At 31.5% G+C, this 22,461-nt stretch overlaps 1 protein-coding gene across 11 annotated transcripts in view; it reads right to left on the reverse strand.

The window, feature by feature from the left end:
* LOC122565886 (trace amine-associated receptor 9) overlaps positions 1-22,461 on the reverse strand; it is a 96,921-nt gene that overhangs the window by 20,026 nt on the left and 54,434 nt on the right. For all 11 annotated transcript variants that reach the window (XR_006316307.1, XR_006316308.1, XM_043722441.1 and 8 more), the window contains one exon: positions 2,134-2,388. Coding sequence is in view for 9 of the 11 variants with exons in the window: in XM_043722441.1 (XP_043578376.1) it covers positions 2,134-2,388 (255 nt within the window). In the remaining 2 variants the exon portion in view is untranslated. The remainder of the gene's footprint in view (positions 1-2,133; positions 2,389-22,461) is intronic.

Raw genomic sequence — 22,461 nt, forward strand, 5'->3', positions numbered from 1 at the left:
GGCCATCTACCAAATGGAAATGTTTTATCTTTATATAGTATCATTTCTATATACATTTATTACGATTTAATGTATGTGTACATTCTGTATATGTCATTTATACACGTTGTTATTCATTTAATTATTAAAAATACGAAAAAATTATTGCTATCAGATAATTGTTTGAATATGATATGATATGAATATGATATGATAATTATTTGTTTCAATGGAATAAACTTACTGGAATATTTGAAATATTTCAATTTCTTCTTAAATTGTTATTTATCATTTTTGTTTTAAATTAATCTATATGTTTTTATTACTATCAATTACACATTCAATATATATATATATGGTGTATATGTGTGAGCAATAATTTATTGGATATCATGGTGCAAGGATGAGCATTAACGGTGAAGTTAGACGAAGCGGATGGAACGAGCGGAGTACCTACTTCTCTTCGTGCAACCTCAATGTCGCCACAACTTCTTATCTTTTCACAGTACTCGAACTTGACATTTACCAGCGATATTCGCAAAATTATTGTTATTATTATTTTAACAATTTTTTAAGTTTCTCATTTTCTATAACTATATATATATAAAGGAATTTGTTTTAAATCTGCACATTTTACTGGTATATTATTTAAAATTCTTATGAACCTTTTCTTATTTAAGAAACCGAACTTATGCAAGCCTAAACGTCATTGAAACCACCAACCAGTAAACCAATACTGGTTGGATTATCAGATTCACATGCAATGCTAGCAAAACGTCAGTATATGACAGCAAGTATCGTTGAATGAAGCATATGTTTCTATAGCTTTAGAGCTTAATAGTGATAATACTATTATAATAAACGATGACAAACGTTTCAGAATTCCGATTTCCGTGTATAAGTTGTACCTTGTATAAGCATGCTTGCGTATTTCTTTTTTCTTTTACATATTATTGTTTAACTCGTGTATTACGTGTTGCATTTCAGAGACAAAAAATAAAAAAGTAGATAAAAAAGCGTAGTATACTAGCATGAGATTTGTAAGTAATACGAGAGTAGAAAGAACAAATAGTGACTTGTACTTTACAGTTTGTAAAAACTGAGAGACAAGTATGATTTAAAAAAGACGTATAATAAAAGTTAAGAAAAAATAGACTAAAATTACTAATTTTACATTATTATTTAATTAATATCTAAATGATTTGTAATGCTAAATAATTATTATCAAGTTAAACGTAAATTAATCACATTATTACCATGTATCGAATGTATGTATGCGTATCTATATTAGAATTACTAGAATATTTATTAATACGTGTATTTCTGTCAGATCTATTTTAATTATACCTGCACAATACGCAAATTTACTGTAGCACATAATTTACATATTCTAGGTTTTGCAGGCGATTTTCATAATACAAGTTCACACGTGTACGAATTTAGTTGGATATTACACAAAACTGCTAGCTAAACGCTTCTCTTAAACCCTTCATGCTATACATACTAGGAGGTATGCGGACCACGTGCATGCTCATGTTTTGGTATTAGAAAATGTCTATAACATAGCAGTATACAGTGTAGAGTTGAAAATGTAATGGAATGAAAATATTTTCCAAGCAATATTATAAACACAATGAAATATAACTAGCTAAAGTTATATATATAAAAAAGAAAAGATTGCTACATTATATAATATGATTTTAAGCAATTACAAAACTGACAAAAATATGTACTACACATTCTTTATGAAAGCAACTGATTTATTTAGACACCCGGTTTGTGTACAGCTAAATCGATACTTAATGCGTATGCGTACAAGTTACGGCAAACGGCATAAAAATCAACAGAGCGGGATAAGCTCGACGTATTTATGTATGAACAAGTACACTCGCCCTCCAGGATAGATAGTTAACAATGATTAAACAAGTTTTACATCAGAAACATGAGAAACATCGTACTTATTGCATTAATTATTATGTAAAGTTACATCATTAAAAAAAGAAACACGATATGTTTAAATAAAAATATAATAAATTTATAACAAGTGCGAAAGAACCTTCCAGTAGAACTCATATCCATATTCACGACTGCTTGTTAAGTGGAAAACGTAAACCATAGGGTTTACGTACGTGAAACGTAATTGATCGTACTCACCTTAGTGTAGAGTATCTCCCTTGAAATACGGCGAAAGTGATTGTTGAGCAGCCAATAGAGGAACGGATTCCAGAAGCTGTTGGAGAGCGCAAGCCACGTGGCAAGGAAGTCGAGGAATGGTGGTGGTTTGCTTCCGGTACAAGCTGCAACGACTTCCTGAATTGTCCATGGTGTGACCATAACAATGAATCCTAAACTCATTGCAGCCATTGTTCGCGAGGCAGAAGTTGACAGTCGTCTCTCGTGAGCTACAAGCTGAAATATGTAAATGAAATGAATTCACTTAACGTCTCTTGCTCATTGTCGGTAATATATGTATATTACGTTAAACGTTTAAATGCTTCACGAATCAATTCTTTCTAAAAGATATTAATGATTTTATGATAATCACGGGTTCATAATAAGCGTGAATTTCAAGCTTGTTGAATACTAGCCTTCCCACCCTTGTACATTTCATTTGTATTCCTATTGTTTTTATGATTATTATAACATTATACAATAAAATCTTTGATATAATGTATATAAATGTAATGCATAATACAATTTGATGATAGAATTTTTGGATGTTGTTACTGTGATAGAAGCACACAATGGTGTGAGATCTGACTGAAAGAAAGAAAAGATGAAAGAAGCAGAGAAAAGACGAATATAACAGAGAAACTGTGATATCACGTAACGTTGTTATATTTACATTGGTTTTTCATTGAAAATTTACATGCTTTTGTTTAAATTGCTGGAAATTTTCTTCAATTATATACCCGCAAAGAAGGGAAAAATTTGGATAATCGAATTGCAAACCGGGTCATTAAATTCGAACTTTTTAACTGTCATGTCAAAGTGATTTATTCAATCGGGCTATCTATCTATGTACTCATATATAGCTGTTATCATTGGATTTAAATTTCCCAAGCCGCATATGCAAAATGTGCATTTATGTAACTTTAACAAAATTCTCCAAGCGTATATGTACTTTATCATTTGATATTTTTCTCCAAATAAAAATACTTTCCGTTCGCATACAGATATTGAGTAATAATATTTCATACTGCATGAAACTTGCAAACTTTATGATAAAAAATTTCCGATATATTTTGAAAACTTTCGTATCGTGGTTTAGAAATATGCAGAGCCTGTAAGAAACTTCTAATATTAAAAAACACGTTAAAGAATCTGTGATTTATCTTGCAAGCCGTAACTTTCTTCGTAATTTTCCTCGCATAAATGTATGTTGCAGATTGACATACCTGTGTGTATTTAGTATAGTTAGTGATGATTCATCAACTTGTATCTACTTATATAGAATTTCCATCGTTATGGAACCAAGCAATTACTCTTACAACAATTATTTAGTTATTTTAATGACAAATATTAGTAAAAATTAGTAATAAATCTTCGTAAAGCGTACTAAATGTGATGATATTTTATTATATGTCTTCAACGTATAATATATTAGCAATTAACTTCAAAATCAATTTGCTATACGAAGTGATTCACTATGAAAAAGTAGGAAGAAAATATAGAAGACAGTTTTTTCATATAACGCTTCGTTTTCGAGAAAATCGAATTAAAAAATTTATCACATATACCTAAAGTTGCTTGAAGAATCGCAAGAAGATCATTGTACATGCGAAAATAAGTAAAAAATGTCAAATGAAATTTTCGTTAAAGACTTCACTCCTAAAAAAGTGGTTTAAACATGTTTAGTTAGGAAGGCATATCTTACTTTTTATGTAATAGATACCAATTCGTTAGCACTTTTTATTACAAATAATATGAAACTAATTAATCTGGAACTTTTCATACATTTTTATTGTACTTTTATTATGTTACACAAATTTTTTCAATTCGATTTACTGAAAAATGCAGTTTGGACTGCGTGTGAACTAGAACGCTCCGCAAAATTCGATTGATATGATTTTATTAGCCCTTTAGTTCACTCAAAGTCAAAAATTCTAATGGATTATATTTTATACATATACAGCTATCATCTGATATACGATCGACGCAAAAAATTATTTTTCGAGAAATAATAACTGCTCAAATCCAAATATTCGAAAATCGATATTTTTCACAAAAAAAAAAAAAGAAAAGAAAAGAAAGAAATTCGCTGCTCAAAAATTGATCTAGTATACGCGTATGATAAATTTTCTAATTTATTTTTCTCAGGAACAAAGCACCTTGTGGAAAAATATTATTCTACGTTTTCGATTTATTTTCACGTGTAAAATAACATCCCGTCTATTACTTATTCCTATACAGCCCGGAGTTATCTATGTTCAAGTATACTCGATAAATTTTCAAACTCAATTTTCTCGAAATTTCAGTCGAGAATGAACAAATTTTATTCTATATCTTCTTCTTATTTTTTCATAAGGAATCGTTCATTCCATGCATGCTGGTACACGTCATTCGGTCGCAATTCCTGTATCTTGTAATGTAACGTATGACGTATCGGCGATGAACTTGAAAATCAAAAGTTTTGTGATGAAAGCAATAAGATTTCATTGACTAATTTTTGGTTAAAGAAAAACCACGAGGACATTCAGTAATACAAAGCGTTCGTCGCATAAGACGACCTTAACGTCTAAAAGGTAGGACGTCTAGTCGACTCGTCTTTTAGACCAGCTTGACACCGTTACGAAAGTCGCAAAGCGTTAAGCTCGTCAGCGTCAAAGCCTCTCATCGCACAGCAGTAAAAGGATTACGGATCTGCTCGTTTAGATGAATCCTTCCTCTTTCGCTTCTTCCTGATTCTCTCTACCTTTTTTTCTCTCTCTCTCTCTTTCTCTCCCCAACTCCTCATTTTGTACTCCTGCCTATCCTCTTCCTTGCATCTCCTCATTTCTTTTTTTCTCATTCGCTTCATTTGTATTTTAAAGCATTGCGAGCTTTACTTTTAAACCAGGTAACCTTTCTCATGCAATTCTTAGAATTACATGATTATTGAGAAATTTAGAATAATTAGAGCTTTCGAGTGGTAAAAGTCAGAATTAATTAGTTCGGAGGCTTAACACTGTACAGGCTTACACTGTATAATGATAAATATTTATATAACTGGTAGTGAGAGGCGAAACGATAATTTAATAACAAATAGAAGCAATAAAATGTAATTCCTTGTTTTCCGATCGATATGAAATTTCGAACGTTTGTACAATCACTAGTTAAAGCTGAAACAATAACTTTAAAGAAATTTAAAAAGCAAGATTTAATTTGTCAGTTTTATTTATTTTATTTCTCTTAACGGAAGAATCGTTTCACTTGTCAATTATTAAAACGTATTGCTTAAAATGAATAATTTCTATATTTCTGTTTTTTGTGTCTGAAACAGGGAGATGTTCTTATCTATTTTTTGTTGTATTATAAACAATCATTCACACGTATCCAAGAAATTTTTAATATGAACTCGTTATATGCATATGCAGGCTGTATGAATAACTATGCATATCTGCGTTATTCATAAGTATGCATAGCAACCGTTGTATGCATAACTCGCAGCATTTTCTATCTGACTATTACTTTCAATATTGCATCAATTCTGTTTAATTCATCTCTTGCTATGGCATTACGTATTCAATTGTTACAACTTGTTATAACATATCGTAACGCTCAATTCACGTTTAATTGATAACGATACAATTAAACCGCGAATCTTTATATATTTATGGTAAATGCAAAAATGTACAAAATGTATGTAATATGAACAGACGCACAATAATATAGTGTATACAAAATGATATTTCATTATTCAATAAATCTTTCAACTATCAACACTAGCCTTTATACTAGCCGTTTTGTAGGATTTACATGCACGAAATTAGCTAACTTGCTAATTGATCCTATCGATAATTTGCGTCATCTCTCTTGAATGGTACCTACAATGACTGAGCTTACGGACTTTAGACTAAGTTTCCCAATTCGAAATTGCGTTAGTGGTCATCAGATCTCAAAATTCAATTATCGATCCGAACGATGCGACGCTTTCCACGATGATATGTACGAGTAAACGCTAGCAAATGAATCAACTGTCTAATTTTTCTAGTAGACACGTTTTACTAATATATTATAATATCACCTAGAAGATTCGTACAATAAATCATAAATAAATTAATTTGTTAGTTTTCATAAAAATTAACTTCAGGTTATATATACATATAAAGTTTCATACATGAGATGTCTGTATAGAGACTGTGTAAATTGTTAGTTGGTATTTGTGCCTTGTTAAAAGACAAGCTTCTGTAAGAAACTGTAAAATATTATTTATAACATACACGGTATTATACGCGTCTCTATATTGTTGCCACACGACAAAGATTGTAATTTATCAGAAAATCCTTCTACCACTGCGTTGCGAGTGTATTGTACATATCTATACAATTGTAACGTCAACTTGCAACACACCAGCGATTCATCGAAATTGATTCAATGCGATCGCGGCTTCTACTTCCGGGCATCGACGCTTCGCAAGGACACCTATAGTGGCCACTGTACCAACCTATCAATACATCGACGAATACGTTAGTGAAATGATCCATTGTATGCAAAAATTCATGAATGCAAAAGTCATGAATGCATTTTTTAAATAAAGAACTGAATTAATTAAAATACTACAGAAGGTGAATTTCTTTCTTCGATTATCTCTCATTTGGCGTTTTATTTTCCAAGGATACTGCAACAATATGTAAACTTATTTACTCGTTTTCATAAGCAACAGTATAACGAAACATTGTCTTATAATTTATCTGATAATGTTTAATGCATACTATAATATCGTATAAGGTAATCCCTTCATAAACATTAAAATTGCTTTAGTAGGAAGAAAAAACACCTTTTATCTGTTAATCGCTTAGCCACGTTAAATTCGTAAAGTTTCAGTGACGATCACTGAATAGAACCATTACAGTTTAATTTACGTACGTGAAAAAATTCGTTGTGCTCATTAAAGATGGCAAAAAGAAAAAATGACAAACGAGGACTCTTTCACGGTATGTGGAAATTACCACATGCATTTCGTCAGTAGCCGATCTGTCCACATCGCGATTTATAGGACTGATAAGAACAACCGTCGATTCTATATGAACTGGGTAACGAGTGCGCACGTCAGCGATATTGGACAGAGGACGAGAGATTGAGATTCATCCGAGATCGGCACACAGTATTCCTCATTCATCATTTCATGTAGTATTGTAGTATGTACATGTAGTATTGACTCTCTTTTATTTATAATCATTTTTTATGTTCCAATAGTATACAATAACTGACTATAGAATACGGATTACTGGAAACTTTTAATACTTTCTAGCTATTTTAAGAAATTTGAAGTATGCTTGCTTAAAAAGTGCAACTCTGTCAGCTTGTGCTATGGTACATAATAAATTATTTAATTGCTATGTATATATAATCTTCCATGTATTTATTTTGTATTAATAATATTATTATGTATTTGTAATCTTCCATTTATTATAAATTACAGTGTAATTTGTGTAACCAAGGATAAATTGCTATTCACGATGTAGCCAGGAGAGGAAAGTTTTTACATGTCATCCTAATCCTATAGCCAGACGTTGTATATTAAAATACCTTCGAAGCTAATGGTTCTGGTATAGACAAAAAAAAAAAAAAAAAACGAAGTTGACCGTCATGTGTATTTTCCATGTCTATCTGCAAAAAGACTAATACTAATATTAACACTTAATAACATCAAATTATATTCCCTTCTATGGTATTCAATTTTTATTTGAAATATTTGTTCACTTATGTAATTTATGATTCTTTTTATTAAACTTTTGAAACTAATTTATTTGATATTGTTACGTTGGAAGACTCACCCTGTATATAAAGTTTTAATAACTTAAAATGTGTTATTCTGTTATAGTCATAAATGTAAGTACGGTAATTTTGAAATCCATTCGTTTGAATTAGAGTGCTATGAGAAAGGAGCTTATAACGTATAGGTATTTCAACTCGATTTGGCGCTGGAAAGTTTAATTAAAGTTTCAAATATATCTGTTAATTCAATCGTTCGCCAAATCGAAATGCGATATGATGTAACTGAAATGTAAAACATCCAACCGACAATTATTTAAATATTATAAATGATGAACAAATGGAATGCACTTAATTATTTGGCTTGTTAATACAAGGTGTTGTATTAGCAGTGAAATTAATTATTAAGCTTAATGAGGCTAAGTACCTACAAAGAAACTATTAAAATCTCACATATAATTTAGAAATTAAGAAATTTGAAGCTAAAGAGCTTATCAAACAACAAAATATTTTTACAATATTTTACTATTGTAAATGACAGTTTTATTATCGCATATTGGCTTCTAGAAATGAATTTAACCGTGGCATGATATTCTTAAAAAATGTGCAAGTGCTCAGATACTTTTGAATGTAAGTACATATGTAATGCGATTACTGGATGCTGTAACTTAACACTAGAATTACCGATAGTTAACACGAAGCTATTTCCACCAAAACCAGTGAAAATGACTGGTCTTTAAAAAAATACGTAATAATAGAATATTTTTATATTTATCGATTTATTACTTTTTTACAGAAGCAATTCCGTGTTATGCAGTACATTTTTGGTATTATTAATCCATCTAGGATCCCTAAATGAGGGTTGACACATTTATAAAATTATAGAGCCAGTCATTTTAACTGGTGTGATATTTCTAGTGTTAGAATCTAGCGATCTAGCGATTGATCCGGAATTTTCCTGATGACTGATATCATCATATTGAATGATACGCAGTAAAAATTTTAAAAAGGTGTGGGAAGTTGTACAAAACGAGAAAACTGGTTAATTGGAGTTCGATAAACGGATTGCAGGATCCTTTTACACTTTGACAAGTATCAGTCATTTTGACTGGTATTGGTATAAGTAGCCTTGATAAAAAATTATTTTCAGTTTAAATACATAAAAAACAAAATAAAATTCATTATATCATTCTTTTAGCTATCGTTGCGAATATCATTACATCATTGCGGAAAAAATTTAATATGAAGTAGGAATTTTAAAATAAAATTGTAAAACCAGTCAATTTGACTGGTGTGGTAGTTCTAGTGTTAATATTATCAGGTATATCAGAAAGAAGGAAACTTCTTTTATATACAGTGAATCGCAAAAATATTTTCCCGATTGCCACAGAAAATTTGTGTGGAAATATTATGTATGCTAAATAAGATAATAAGAAATAAGATGCTAAGAAAATTTTTTGAAATTTATAATAAGCCTTTTCTAAATATATTATGTATGTTATATAAAACATTTAGCATATATGAATTTTAATGCATCTTGTCAAAAATAAAGAAATATCCAGTAATTTTTTAATGATACTGTAAGGTAAAATATTATTGCTCCCGTGAATTCACCCCAAAAGTCTACAAGGAAAAGGCAAATTCCGCTCCGTAGACTGCATAAGTAAACCTTTATAGCACCAATGTAAAGGTATTCTAGCTATGTTCATGGAATTATTTTATTAATCATCGAGATTCTGGCAAACCTCAAGTGCAGAATCTGAATTCGTGAGATCTTCTCTCCCTACGGAATATTGTATCGTACGATTTCCTAGCGCTTTCCATCAGTTCATGTACCATGAAACTTCCATAAAAATTTCATATCCACAGCGTAATTAAAGTGGTGGGCTTAATAACACAATTCGTAAATTTTGCCAAGCAACGGTCGATCATATCATAAATCAACGCTATAAAATTTCTACGTTATACGTTTCGACGATTATTCTTACAATAAATGTCATCAAACAGCTTTACGATTATACATCAATTTATTCATTTTTTTCTTTCTATTAGATTGCTAATTATGTAATTTGCAAATGTTTCAATGCGGACACTGTTTTTAAATCCTGTCACGGCACGTGCAAAATGAAACCTATACCTACTCTAGGGAGAACAACCCAATCAACAAGATTTAATAATTAAACAACCAATGTCACGATATCGTTTCGTAATACTAGGTTGTTAAATAAAATGACAGCTTTTTAATCATCTCGTTAGCTCATTCGTAATTAAATAGATTAATTCTTTTCAGAGATAGAGGTAGGATTTGATTGGGTTATTTCGACAGACATAATTTAACACACGCACGTGATATCACTTCAACGGATTTTTTAATTATTGAACAAGCGGTTTCTCACAAAGATACAAATAGTATTTGAATTTATGTAAAATTAAAAGTAGATTTACAAAATAAGAGATACAATATTAACGTATACTATGAGAAATGGTAAAATCAACATATCGTTTCGTAATATTCCAGATACATTTTACTGTTTCTTACGCCAAAATCTAATTACAATAGTACGTTGATGTTAAAACTGTTCCATACTCTCTGCCTTTTCGCTCTCTCAGCAATAGGATGATAAAAAATTCCTACAGAAGTTATGAACTTATAATCTTAGTACAGACCAGTGAATTTTTTTGATCGGATTTCTCGCGTGTTTCAGTAGTTCATTGAATTATACGACGAAATGCAATTTATGCGCTGCTGCCTTCGAGGTTTATGACGAGCGAAAATTGATTCTTGATGGAGCAGAGCTACGCTTCTATAATGACTTTTGCATGTCACAAGAATATTTATAATTTCCAATTTAAGTCTAATATCCCCCACTTTTCAATGATATTTCCACACAGATGAAAATCAAATTTTATAGATTTATATCCGTATACAATAGTTGCTAAAAATTACTATAAAGAAGTCTAGAGATTGAAGTATTTTTTGAGAAAATAAAAAAAATACTTAAAAATGTGGAATGTATACTGAACAGTCATGAAAAAGAAAATTAAGTAATAGTGACAATTAAAAATACCAAAAATACTAAAATTTAGATTATCTGCAAGCCCTAAATGTAAGAACATGTCAAAGATAATTTTGCAGGTCCCAAAAATTGTTAATTTAATTATGAAAAGAAGAAACAGGCTAAGCCTGTTCATAATTAGTTGTCGCAGTTATCATTTGTTGAAAATAAATAAATTGATTTTCTTGCTAGAATTCAAACAAAAGCTTTAAAAATTAAAGCATATAAAGTTTTAATCTTAAAAATCGGAAAGCCTGGATTTCATACTATATTGGTCTTAAAAATTCCGTTTTTAAGGTCGACCTCTATATCATCATCCAGCCCAACTGTTCGAGGATGGGAAGGAAAGGCCTTCTGCCGCTGTCTCATTTGTCAACCCCTGCCATAATAGTATTAAATTCATACTGGCCATATTTGTCGTAACATTTTTCCTCTGGTTTTAGATGGGTTCTCGTATATCCTAATATAACAGTGGCGAATACATACGAAACTAGGGGCATTTTGTTTTCATTAAACACGTAAAATATGTACCATTTATTTGCAATGTAAATTAATATTATTATATTGTAAAATGAAATATTAGTAAAAATGTAACGATCATTGGAAATATATATGAAATGATATAAATAAAATTTAATTAAACTGTAGAAAATAGTTTTCATTAAATGTGAAATCAGAAAAAGAAATAATTCAACGTGATGTGAGAATCAATGTACGAATTGTAAGCAAAATGGAAATTTGTCCTTTACACCGTAATTATTCTGAATATAAAAAATAGCATAATACAAGTACAAAGATAGTATAGTACAAACGTAGTACTTAACGTAATATAAACATCCGCCTATATCATCCTCCACATTCACATCGAGCATACTTAAATCTTACTTCGTCGTACAACTAGCATTCAATCAACACGCGCATCCAATCCTCCTATTCAATTCTATACGCAGACTTCGCATTGTTTGCCAAACTACCCCTGCGCGCAGCTACCATGAGAAAGCTGTGAGAATATTTCGCACCTGAAATTCTGAAGATTGTTTAATCAAACTACGGCAGGATCTATTTCTCAAGCCCATCGCGCTGAGAGTTTGCAAATTCTCGTTTGAGTTACCGATATGCTCTTTGTATATCCAGTCGTAACGTATGAAATGTTCGCTTTCTTCGGATATTTCAGATTGAGTATGCTTCTGCACTTTATCAACGTCAGTTTGTTAATCAACGTTGTATTACCAACAGATGTAACTTTATGGTAAGCTGTTGCTATTACAAGAGGTACACCAAGCGTAGCACATAGTACACGATATCCATTAACTTAATGATTGGTCGCAATGCACTTACACGGGGCTAAAACCTTTAACATCAAAGATTGTAAATTATAGGTGTATTCCGCGAGAATTTGAACCGAACAGACTCATTGGCACATGCTAATTATAATATATCTGAACTTTTTATATGAATATACATATTATAATGTAATCATTAAATATGTAATTATATATAACGTAATCATCAAGCGGCATACATATGTAGTTAGCTTTGTAAAATTAATAGAAATTACAGCCATTTTGTAAACGATTTGCTATTAATAAATCTGTTTCCTGCCATTCTAATTATGCTACCTGCTAGCGTTCCACTATGTAATTGATATATCATATACGTAGCATTTTTTGAAAATAAATAGCAGAAGTGAAATAACTATTCTATTTAAATTTAAAAATCGCTCCATATCATTACAATAAGAAGCATAAGGAGTTTAATAATAATATGTGTACTATTTCATTACATCATATACGATATTACCTTAAATATCATAATAAGTACCATACTTAGGATATTCTATATATTTTTGAATATTATGTGCATTCTGTGTGTCTTTGCATTTTCAAATATCCCATAATGGCGTAAAAACCACAGTCTAATAATTAGACTCACGTGTACATATAATTTAAAGAAGGATACTTGAAGGAATAAAATAAATATATAGCTGTTAATATAATAAAATTAAAATAAATAAATCACTAAGAAAAATATAATAATTATTACTAGCGTAAAATAGGCTTAGGACTTCAACCATTCCTTCAACTTCTCTCCCTTTATCTCGCTCTTTAGACAGAAGAGATGGTACACGTGAATGCTCGTTTTCCTTGGACTCAAAGCTTGAACAATACTGATGCAAAGGCTTAACGTTGCAGTTTACGCCGGAGATCATAACACACGCTTGGGAAAACTGACCGTGTCGTTTCAACCCTTATGTCAACGTTGTTCAAGCGAGAGCTTGTCAGTCCTCTGCTCTCTTCCTACTCCTGTCCATAGCTACACTGCGGATGTTTGTTCAAATTCATATTTTTATGAAAACAATTTGAAAAATGGCTCTTAAACCCACTACAACGCTTCGATTTTTTACTTCAATTTTGCTCTTATTGTAATACATAAAAAAATATTTCAGTTTCAGATGAACTTGTCGAATAGAGGTAGCTATACAGGGGACTTCGAAATCATTGAGAAGGTAGCTGTTCGACAGGTTGATCGATTTTTAACGTTATAAAAAAACTGTAACCTGAAATTGAATCAAATAAAGAATCTATTAATGTAAAGTAAAATTTAAGTATCATTTTTTTCATTTCAAAAGACCGGAGTTATTTTGTATTTTCCAAATAGCAATATATATATTGCCAGATTCTTCAAACAAAAGTTCGTTATAAAGAAGAACGTAAAAAAATATTCTTATTTCCAAACGTTTATGGTTGATAGTGTACGTAAACGCACGCTACGAACAATTTCGCTGAACTTGCGAAAAGATGCACAATAAGTAAAGGTAGAGGAGAATGAAACAAAACGGGATCAAATTCTTCGGGCATGCAGTGCGCAAAAAGATATGAACAAGAGAGCTGTAATGAAACTTTTTTAAAAACTATTCATAAAAGTTGTATGCTAGTTGTATACAATTCGTATACGAGTTCAGTATTTTCTTCCGCTTTGCTAACATATTAAACTTGAAAACTTTATGCGTTATACCATGTTCATCGTACATAATTTTAAGAACAACGCTAATTTAATAATTTCTATACAAATCATATTGCTTTACTTATGTTAAATCTGAGACTATAGATTTTGTTATACAATGCATTAATAAATAATACACACGTGTCATATATAGACACATCACAAGTTTAAGGAAAACATATTTTCTATTACTTCCTTAATTTAAAAAATATCATTATTACTGTTTCTATAATTCTAAAATATTTTCTTATTTTAGAAATATATCCAAAGGTGTGATAAACATTGTTAACAATCCATAGATATTCTGCGCTCGGATATGGAAGTACAATATTAATCCATCTATATGTTAATATATAACATTTAACAAAGAAATTGATATAAGTACGTTGTACATGCAACATACGTCAAACGTAATGAGCTCATTTAGAATAATTTCCTTCATTCGAGTCAGAATTATGAACTAAAATGTTTCAGATAGCTTTTGTATGATTAAAACATTACGACATAATTGTTAACATAGAAGGAAACCGACATTAACAGGAAATTCGATTTTTTCGTTCTTTCTTCTAATAATGAAAATAAACCTGTGATTTTCGTTTGCAGGTTACGCGAGATTTCAGCGTCTTACAGAAGCTTTCCGCTATAAGGAGGTAAATAAAGTTTACCTATGCCATTAACGGCGTCTTCAAAGTCATTATGGCTACAAGGCTGCGACGACTATCTCCACCACTTCCGTTGCAAAGAGTTCTTTAGGTGAAAGATCCATTTTTATCATGTATCTAAGAATTATTTCTTCATACTTAAGGTCACGTAGTTTTATTAAAATTCTATTACCTGAAAGCTACTGTGTTTACAAATTTTTATGATGGAATAATACTTCATACGAATATAGCTAAATACTTATACCTTCATACTGATATCTTTATAGTGGAATAAATTTTGGAAGTTCGAGACAATCTCTTTTGCAAGTATTCCTATCTAAAGTGGACACTTCTTAGATGACATAATAGCATAAAATGTCTTTATTAAAAGATAATAAAGAGCGCAAAGGATTAATCCCATAGGAAACCAAGAACTTTGATTTACGAAGGGATGTAATAAACTTCTGTATAGGAAAAATTCAGGATGAAAACGAGTATGAAAAGGCTGGTACGTTAAAGAGCTTAAAGAGAATATTGAACAGAGCAGCCTGACAGAGATGAAGGATTTCAACGAAAACACAGCAGTTAGCTTTGAAAACGTCATCGAAGTTTTACGACTGTAAACACTGCGCCGCATCAATTTAAAAATACTGTAAGAATGAAGAAATGAATACCGCAAACATTTAATGAGCCCAGAATTAACCGTTGCATAACGAATAACTGGGTCGTTTGAAACTGAAGTGGCAACGCAAAGTTCGATGCTTTCAGAGAAAAGGATACATCCAGCGAACGATAAACATATTTTTGTAAGAATACAAATTTCTTATTATTCTCCTCACGTTTCTGATTCATACAAAATTGGATATTGTGAACCTCGTTTCGTTACTTCACCTATTGAATATCATAACGAGAACTCTACTTTGAATATTTAAAGATCTGCGAATTTTTGTACCGTTAAATTTTCCATGCATGCATAAAAATCTGATCATACACAATAAAAATCAAATTAACAGATACAAATACTTTTCGCTGATTAAATGAAATTATTTTTTGTTTATTCGTATTTATATATATATTACCAAAAGCGTTACGTAATCATTGAATGTCTATTACAATTTGGTAAATTTTTCATTCCACGCATAATAACGTTCATTTAGAAATAAACAGTAAATATTTCATACGTGTTACAAAACCAAAATGTCCCTACGCAAATGATATAAAAATGTTATAAAAGTTTAAATAAGATAAAATATACAAATGTCAGTGAGAAGAAAAGATTGTAGAGGTATTTGAAAATTTCAAGCGCACTTTTCTACGCGTTCCTATGAGAAACATAAAAAGAAATGCTCAATCTGCAAAGTGAAAGTGACAAATTGCGATATACTTCAGAAAATACGCACACTATTTCGCGTGTACAACTTCATCCTGCGCGGGACTTGCTCGTAAATAAAAACGATTTTCCGTTTCTTCGCTTTCGTCTCCGAGGCAATCAAACTACGATTCAAACATTCAACATGGATCGTTTTACAACTTTCACACGTTTGAACTTCAAAGCTCGAAATATAATTAGTCATACTTTTTAAATTGAACGAATTAGCAGTGTGAAAAATCCGTAGCTTGTATTTCCTCGATAAGGACTTCACCCCTGCCCGCCGATGATAATCCATAGCAGCGGAGAGTTAAAGCCGCTATATCGAAAACCATTTCTAAAGTGATGCGTTTCTTAAATTTCTATCATCTCGAGATAGCGGTAGATGAAAACCGAAGAATGGGAGTCCTACGCTAATGAGCAGAAACGATGCGGTGGGTTACAAAAGGAAGAAAAAAAAAAACGAGAAGAAGACGATCTATCCTGCAGAACGCCCACGAATTGAATGTACGGACTCGATTCCATTTGATTCCTCATCGGGCTCGTTCCAGCTCGTTATCTCACAATAAGCGGGAGAAAGATGAGGTGAAAAGCGGAAATAATAAGAGGAAGAAATTGAACGGAACGTTCCGTGTTCTTCGCTTGTTCTGTAACCGTCGAATATTTGAATGAATTTTGAACTACAAAGTAGAGTATTTCATATATAAGTTCCATATTTAATATTTTTCGTACGGTTCGTTTTGTTATTAATTGCTACATTATTATCTACTTATAGTCCAGTATTTATATTCATTCCGTAATTCAAGTATGGAACAATCGTTATTAGAATATTTGTGGTGACAATAATTTGATAAATATATAGTTTGCTTGTTATATTAATCGTTATTTGGTTCGATAAATACTATAAATGATTTTACAGATCAGATTTTTCGCTCGGTCATCTCAGATTCAGATTTCAACTGAAATTATCCATGTGATAATTCTTCGTGCTTCTAATTTTTTATGTTACTGTTTGACTAACGATAGACAGTATCGAGATTAGAAAAAAGGATATAGTGCAATTTAAGTAAAAGGTAGTCACTGATTAACTAGTCGCTTTTCATAAATAAAAAAGCGTGGTAATTTACAAAACATATACAATAACACTAGACAACAACGACTATGTGGGGATTTTTCTAATGCTTGCTACGAAGGTTTTTGAAAAGATGGAAAAATTCTCATTGCAAGTTTTACTGTATCCTCCACATTTCTACGATATTGCTTTTTCCGATTACAGAGGCTCTCGGATAAGGCCATGAACACGCAGAAGCAGTTTTTACCTTTATCTCGCTGCATTATCTGGCAATTGTCCGCACGAAAAGGTAAGTGACTTTCACGCTGAGCCTACAGTCGTTTGATGCGCCGAAAAAAAGTTTTTATTACTTCAAGTGTCTCTTTGTCCCATTGTTCCTCATGGAAACGTGCACCTGGCAGACGATTATTAGACGCGTCATTAACCTGAGCTAACCTAATTCTAGACTGGAACCCAAATCCAAATTCAAAGCGGAATCAATGACACGCAAAAATCTTCGTATCTGCAAACAAAACAGCCTTAGAATCGGTTCTAGTATCGATTTTACGATAATTAAAATCGCACATTTCCATGAAAGCAACGCGTTATGTATTTTCTATTATCTAACTTCGTTGTGCAATTATTTCGCGATAACGAATCGCATACGGTATATTTAAGCTTGAAACTCGAAAATCATATTTTGCAAAGAATTAAATTTAAAAAATGCATCTCCCCGGGATTTGACGAGAAAATCTGGTCTACGCCAGTATTTCTCGGATTTAGACTCCAACTATAATACCCAGCTTATTTCAGCGATTGGAATAAAGCATTTCTAACTGTTGTTTTATAACGTCGTGAAAATTTGCACGTCTTAAAACTTCTGGAAACTATCCAGATTGCCAGTGGCGATTCATCGAGAGCAAAAAAGGGGCGAAATTCAAGAACGAAAAGAGAACTCAGATTGTGTAGGTGATAAGAAAGAAGTTGCAACTGATCGTGAGAGATAGTAGTCGTTAACTGACCGCGGCGAATATCTCAATCTCTCGGTTCTTAAAGATCGAAAGATTAAATCGGGTGACGGATTAGATCTCGTTTCAAACAGGCATCCAGGCATGAGATAAAAGTAAAAAGTTGAGTGCTAGATCGTTAGGTTCTAAGGTAGAAATGAAGTAAAAAAAGTATACATAATCTATTTTTCGAACAATTATGACTGATTTAGATATACATATATATGTTGCGATTTAAATATATAATGATTAAAACTATGAAAAATAGTTTCATACGCAAGTTATTTTATTTGATGCAAAAACTCTTAATGAAGTGTATGATTTTTTCTAAATAGCTGCTTGCAGAGGTTTCAACGCTCAAGTATTTTTTTTTACAAGTGGAAGTATATATATATTTTCATCGTGGATTTCGATTCTTTTGATGATATGTATAAAATATATATCTGAGCAGATAATAATGAAAATGTATACAACGTTTTTATAAATATTGGTTATTTCATTTAATGGAAAACTTAATAGAGTGTATGACTTTCTTTTATATGTTGCGCGCAGAGATTTGAATATCAATGTATTTTTTACAGATGCAACAATAATGCGAACATACAAATATTTTCATTATATATTCCAATTTGTTCAACAAGGTATATGAAATAATAATACGTTTGAATAATAATTTATCCGGTGTTTTTATAAGCGTTAGCGAAAAATGAAAATATCCAATTCTGCAACATTAAAAGTATTGAAAATTCACATTCAGTAATTTATTAAAAGAGCAAATACGAAGTGTGATATATGCTTTTATGTTTTAATCGGTTTATTTTGAAATATACGAATATTTTTTAACAAAATGGAGTAGATCTGTACTCCACTGGTTTATATATTGTAAGAAATTGCATTTAACTCATAAGTATATTCTATTTAGATACTCTTTTATGAAAGCTGGTGACCAATTTACTTAGACATTTCGTTCCGAAGTTCTAAGATAAATGCTGTGTTGTTTTTCACAGTCTTCTTACTGAAGAGGAAAAGTAAGTCGCGAATCCTCTAAAAAGGATGTTGCTATTCTTTAGACCAATAGCCCAGCTATTTGCTATCATTAAATTCTATCGTATATCTTCTAAAAATCCTAGCCTGCGGCGTTAGGTGTCTACAAAATTTCAATTCAGTAATCATTCTTGGGCATGCAGATTGCGCATTCTTGCAAGCATTCTCGGCCACACACGACATAAGCTTCTGCTACGTATAAATTCTAGGAAATATGGTCGGGTTAAGTGCCTTCGATGACCCTTGAAAGTACGTTGTCGCTAACATATACACGTTACTTTAATCCTCTGTCACTTGGGCAATTCCTTAGAATTCATTAAAACGGTTAACGAATATAGCGATAAAACGATAAATATAAATTATCACAAACAACGTAAAACATAAGAACTGATTTGTCGAATCTTGTTGAGCCAGTTCGAAGTTATTCAGAAGACAAACAGAAAAGCAGAGACAAGCGATGGTGTGGCAAACATTTTTCAAAACTTATGATCTTAAATAATTTCACGTTTGAGAACATATAATTTATATAATGAAACTGGGAGACTGCTAAGAAGTGGAAGTTGATCGGTTTGGTTTCTAATAATGTAGTAAAAAATTGTAATATATTAATCGGTGATTATCTAGAGTCTACTGCGTTAATGACATGCAAGATTGAATAATTACAAACAGATAAAGAATGACAAAGAGTTCGAATGTGTATATATGTAAAACTGACGAATTATACGATAATCGACAGCATATGCATGTCACGGCTTAATAGTTTCTATTGAAACGACAACGAACGTTCTCTTTTATCCCTCTTAGGTAACCACGCGCACAGCAAGCTTGCTCCCTTTTCCATGCAGAATCTTATACATCGGCACGACCGTGGTCTCGAGAACGCCTTTAGAAGACATTCCCGCATCCATTGACCTACATTGAAGCTATGGGCCATAAAAGGGAGGAAGACAGAACGATGGAAGAAGAGTACGAGGTAGACTTTCTTATAAATAAGCTGTTCGGAACATATTCCATTAGCCAACCGTACGGGTAATCGTTGAAGTTTGAAAAAAAGAAAATTTTAGCGAAAGTTCGTGTAAAGCTGTACTGTTTCTTCTATTTGAAGAATATGCACAATTTTAATGCACTGGCTGCTACACGTTGGTCATCGGTGATCTACACTTTAATGAAATTTTTTGCAATGATTAAAGTAAGATAAATTTCATATTTTTTAAAAACTGTTCAACAACGCAGATACGATACTTTGCAAAAATTACATGATTAAATAAAAATTTATGACGTAGTATATTACACTCTATTGCGGTTCTCCGAGCAAAATATATAAAATTCGCGTGAAAGTTAACATTTAATAAAGATTTTGTTCGTGGGACTAATTAATGGAGAATTGTAATGTTGGAGCGTGATTCACACTGAGACGAATTATTCACTGTAATGTGACTAACTCGAAAGAGTTTATGACTTTGGAATCCTCCTTTTGATAAAGCATGGAACAATCCGATCATTATCCTTTAATTAAAGTCAAAATTTGTTATATTTAACCACGTACATTTCAAATAACCTAAGCTAAAAATTATCTTGGCTGGACGACGATCGAAAAAATATTCATTTACAAGCTTCACAAAGGATATAACCTAACAAACACGAAGATGGTACCCCATTGGGGGTAGCCACCCACGTGATAATCAAACAGCTAAAAAATTCTACCAAATATCCAAATTGGACAAATTGTGAATGTATTAAATAAAAAAAAAATTACAAGCTCGTGTCGCTGTCAATGAAATATCGAAGGCAGATATGACATGATATCAATCAATCAATATCCTTGACAAACAACGGTAGAAGCTCAGACATTCCGATTGTCAGTCGTCAAAAACATTCTAACGTTTAAATGAAAATTGAAGAGCTTCGTAGGAACAAAGGCAGTCAAAAACAAAATGACGATTGAAGGAAACTGCTTGGAAAGTTTTAGTCCTAATTTTGTTAATATCAACTACGTTTGAATTGATAATTATAATAGTTGTTAAAAAGCTCTTCTTCTTTTTTGTATTTATAAAATAAAGAAAATAAATATATTCATAAAATAATTCAACTATGTGACTAGAAAACAGAAAATCTATGGACTTACTTTTAGCGTCTTTAACGCTCAAACGATACATTATTCAAAGACACACTCCTCAACTAGCACTTTATACATTTTAACATTAATGTACGTATTGAATCATTTATTAAAGACAAGGTGTTTGTTTTATTTAACCAAGTCCGTGATATTCATTAATGGTTCTAAAATACAATATAACGTAGCTGAGTAACTCTTTTCCAGTATTAATTACGAATTCTGGTCGTCACCAAAGAATTAACGTAGACAAACAAAACAGAATTCTGCAGAACGGAATATCAACGGTTGAGAAGCAATGAGTGTATATAATCAGCCACAGAAGCCTTCGTACATTCTATAACAAGGGTATTTTTATTAAAATAAAATTCCGTCTAGTTTCATGGCAAAGTTAGTGTATTTTACGCTTAGAGACCAATTAAGAACTACTTTGAAAGTAAAACAAGGCTTCTGTGATTAAAATATTAACATAATTTAGAGTTTGAAAGAGAAACTCTGTTTTCTTACATGTTCGAATATACTTCTAAAATAACACGCTTGACTATAAAACAACATAAATCAAAGTATTAAATTAGTTTAACGTACAATAAGTGATTTCGATTAAATTAATCAGAAAGCTACAGAAGGAATTACGATGGGCTGTGATAATTTTTTGAAAAAAGGAAGCAACAGTTGATGATTGATCGATTTAGTTTTAAACTAATAACTTAAGGGATTAACACGCAATCGATTATTGTCAATATTTGTTGTTATCGGATTGGCTAGTGTCATTATCTGCTTCCTGATCGACATTTCAAACAATTGCAACATAAAGTTAGTTTTACAAAGTAATAATACAGATGGACAGCAAACAGAAACAACAGCAAGCGGATAATACATTTAATAGAGAAATTATTCCCTTCGTCTAACTCTACAATATTTGAATGATACCCAAATTATGACATTCTTAAACATAATCATTTAACATAACTCTAATTATGTATGTAATAATTAAGTAAATGAGAGCTATTAGAATACAGATCTAGAATCTATCATACAGATTTTAAATTATAAAATGATATATTATCATATAGATAAGGGTAATGTTTGAAATTACGAACAAATTCTGACTCATTGAACTGAATTCGTTTTAGTTTTCCAATAATTCCGAGCTCTAGCGGTGTCGCGCACTTAGCCTAGTTTACTTCGATGTCTCGGGGCCTTGGTGAATACGTTTCTGAAAGTGTATGCAGGAAAGAAGCTAATGACCCGTGGATTTTCGGTCGATTACGAACTCTCATC

Source organism: Bombus pyrosoma, linkage group LG1, assembly GCF_014825855.1.
Source record: "Bombus pyrosoma isolate SC7728 linkage group LG1, ASM1482585v1, whole genome shotgun sequence".
NCBI lineage: Eukaryota > Metazoa > Arthropoda > Insecta > Hymenoptera > Apidae > Bombus > Bombus pyrosoma.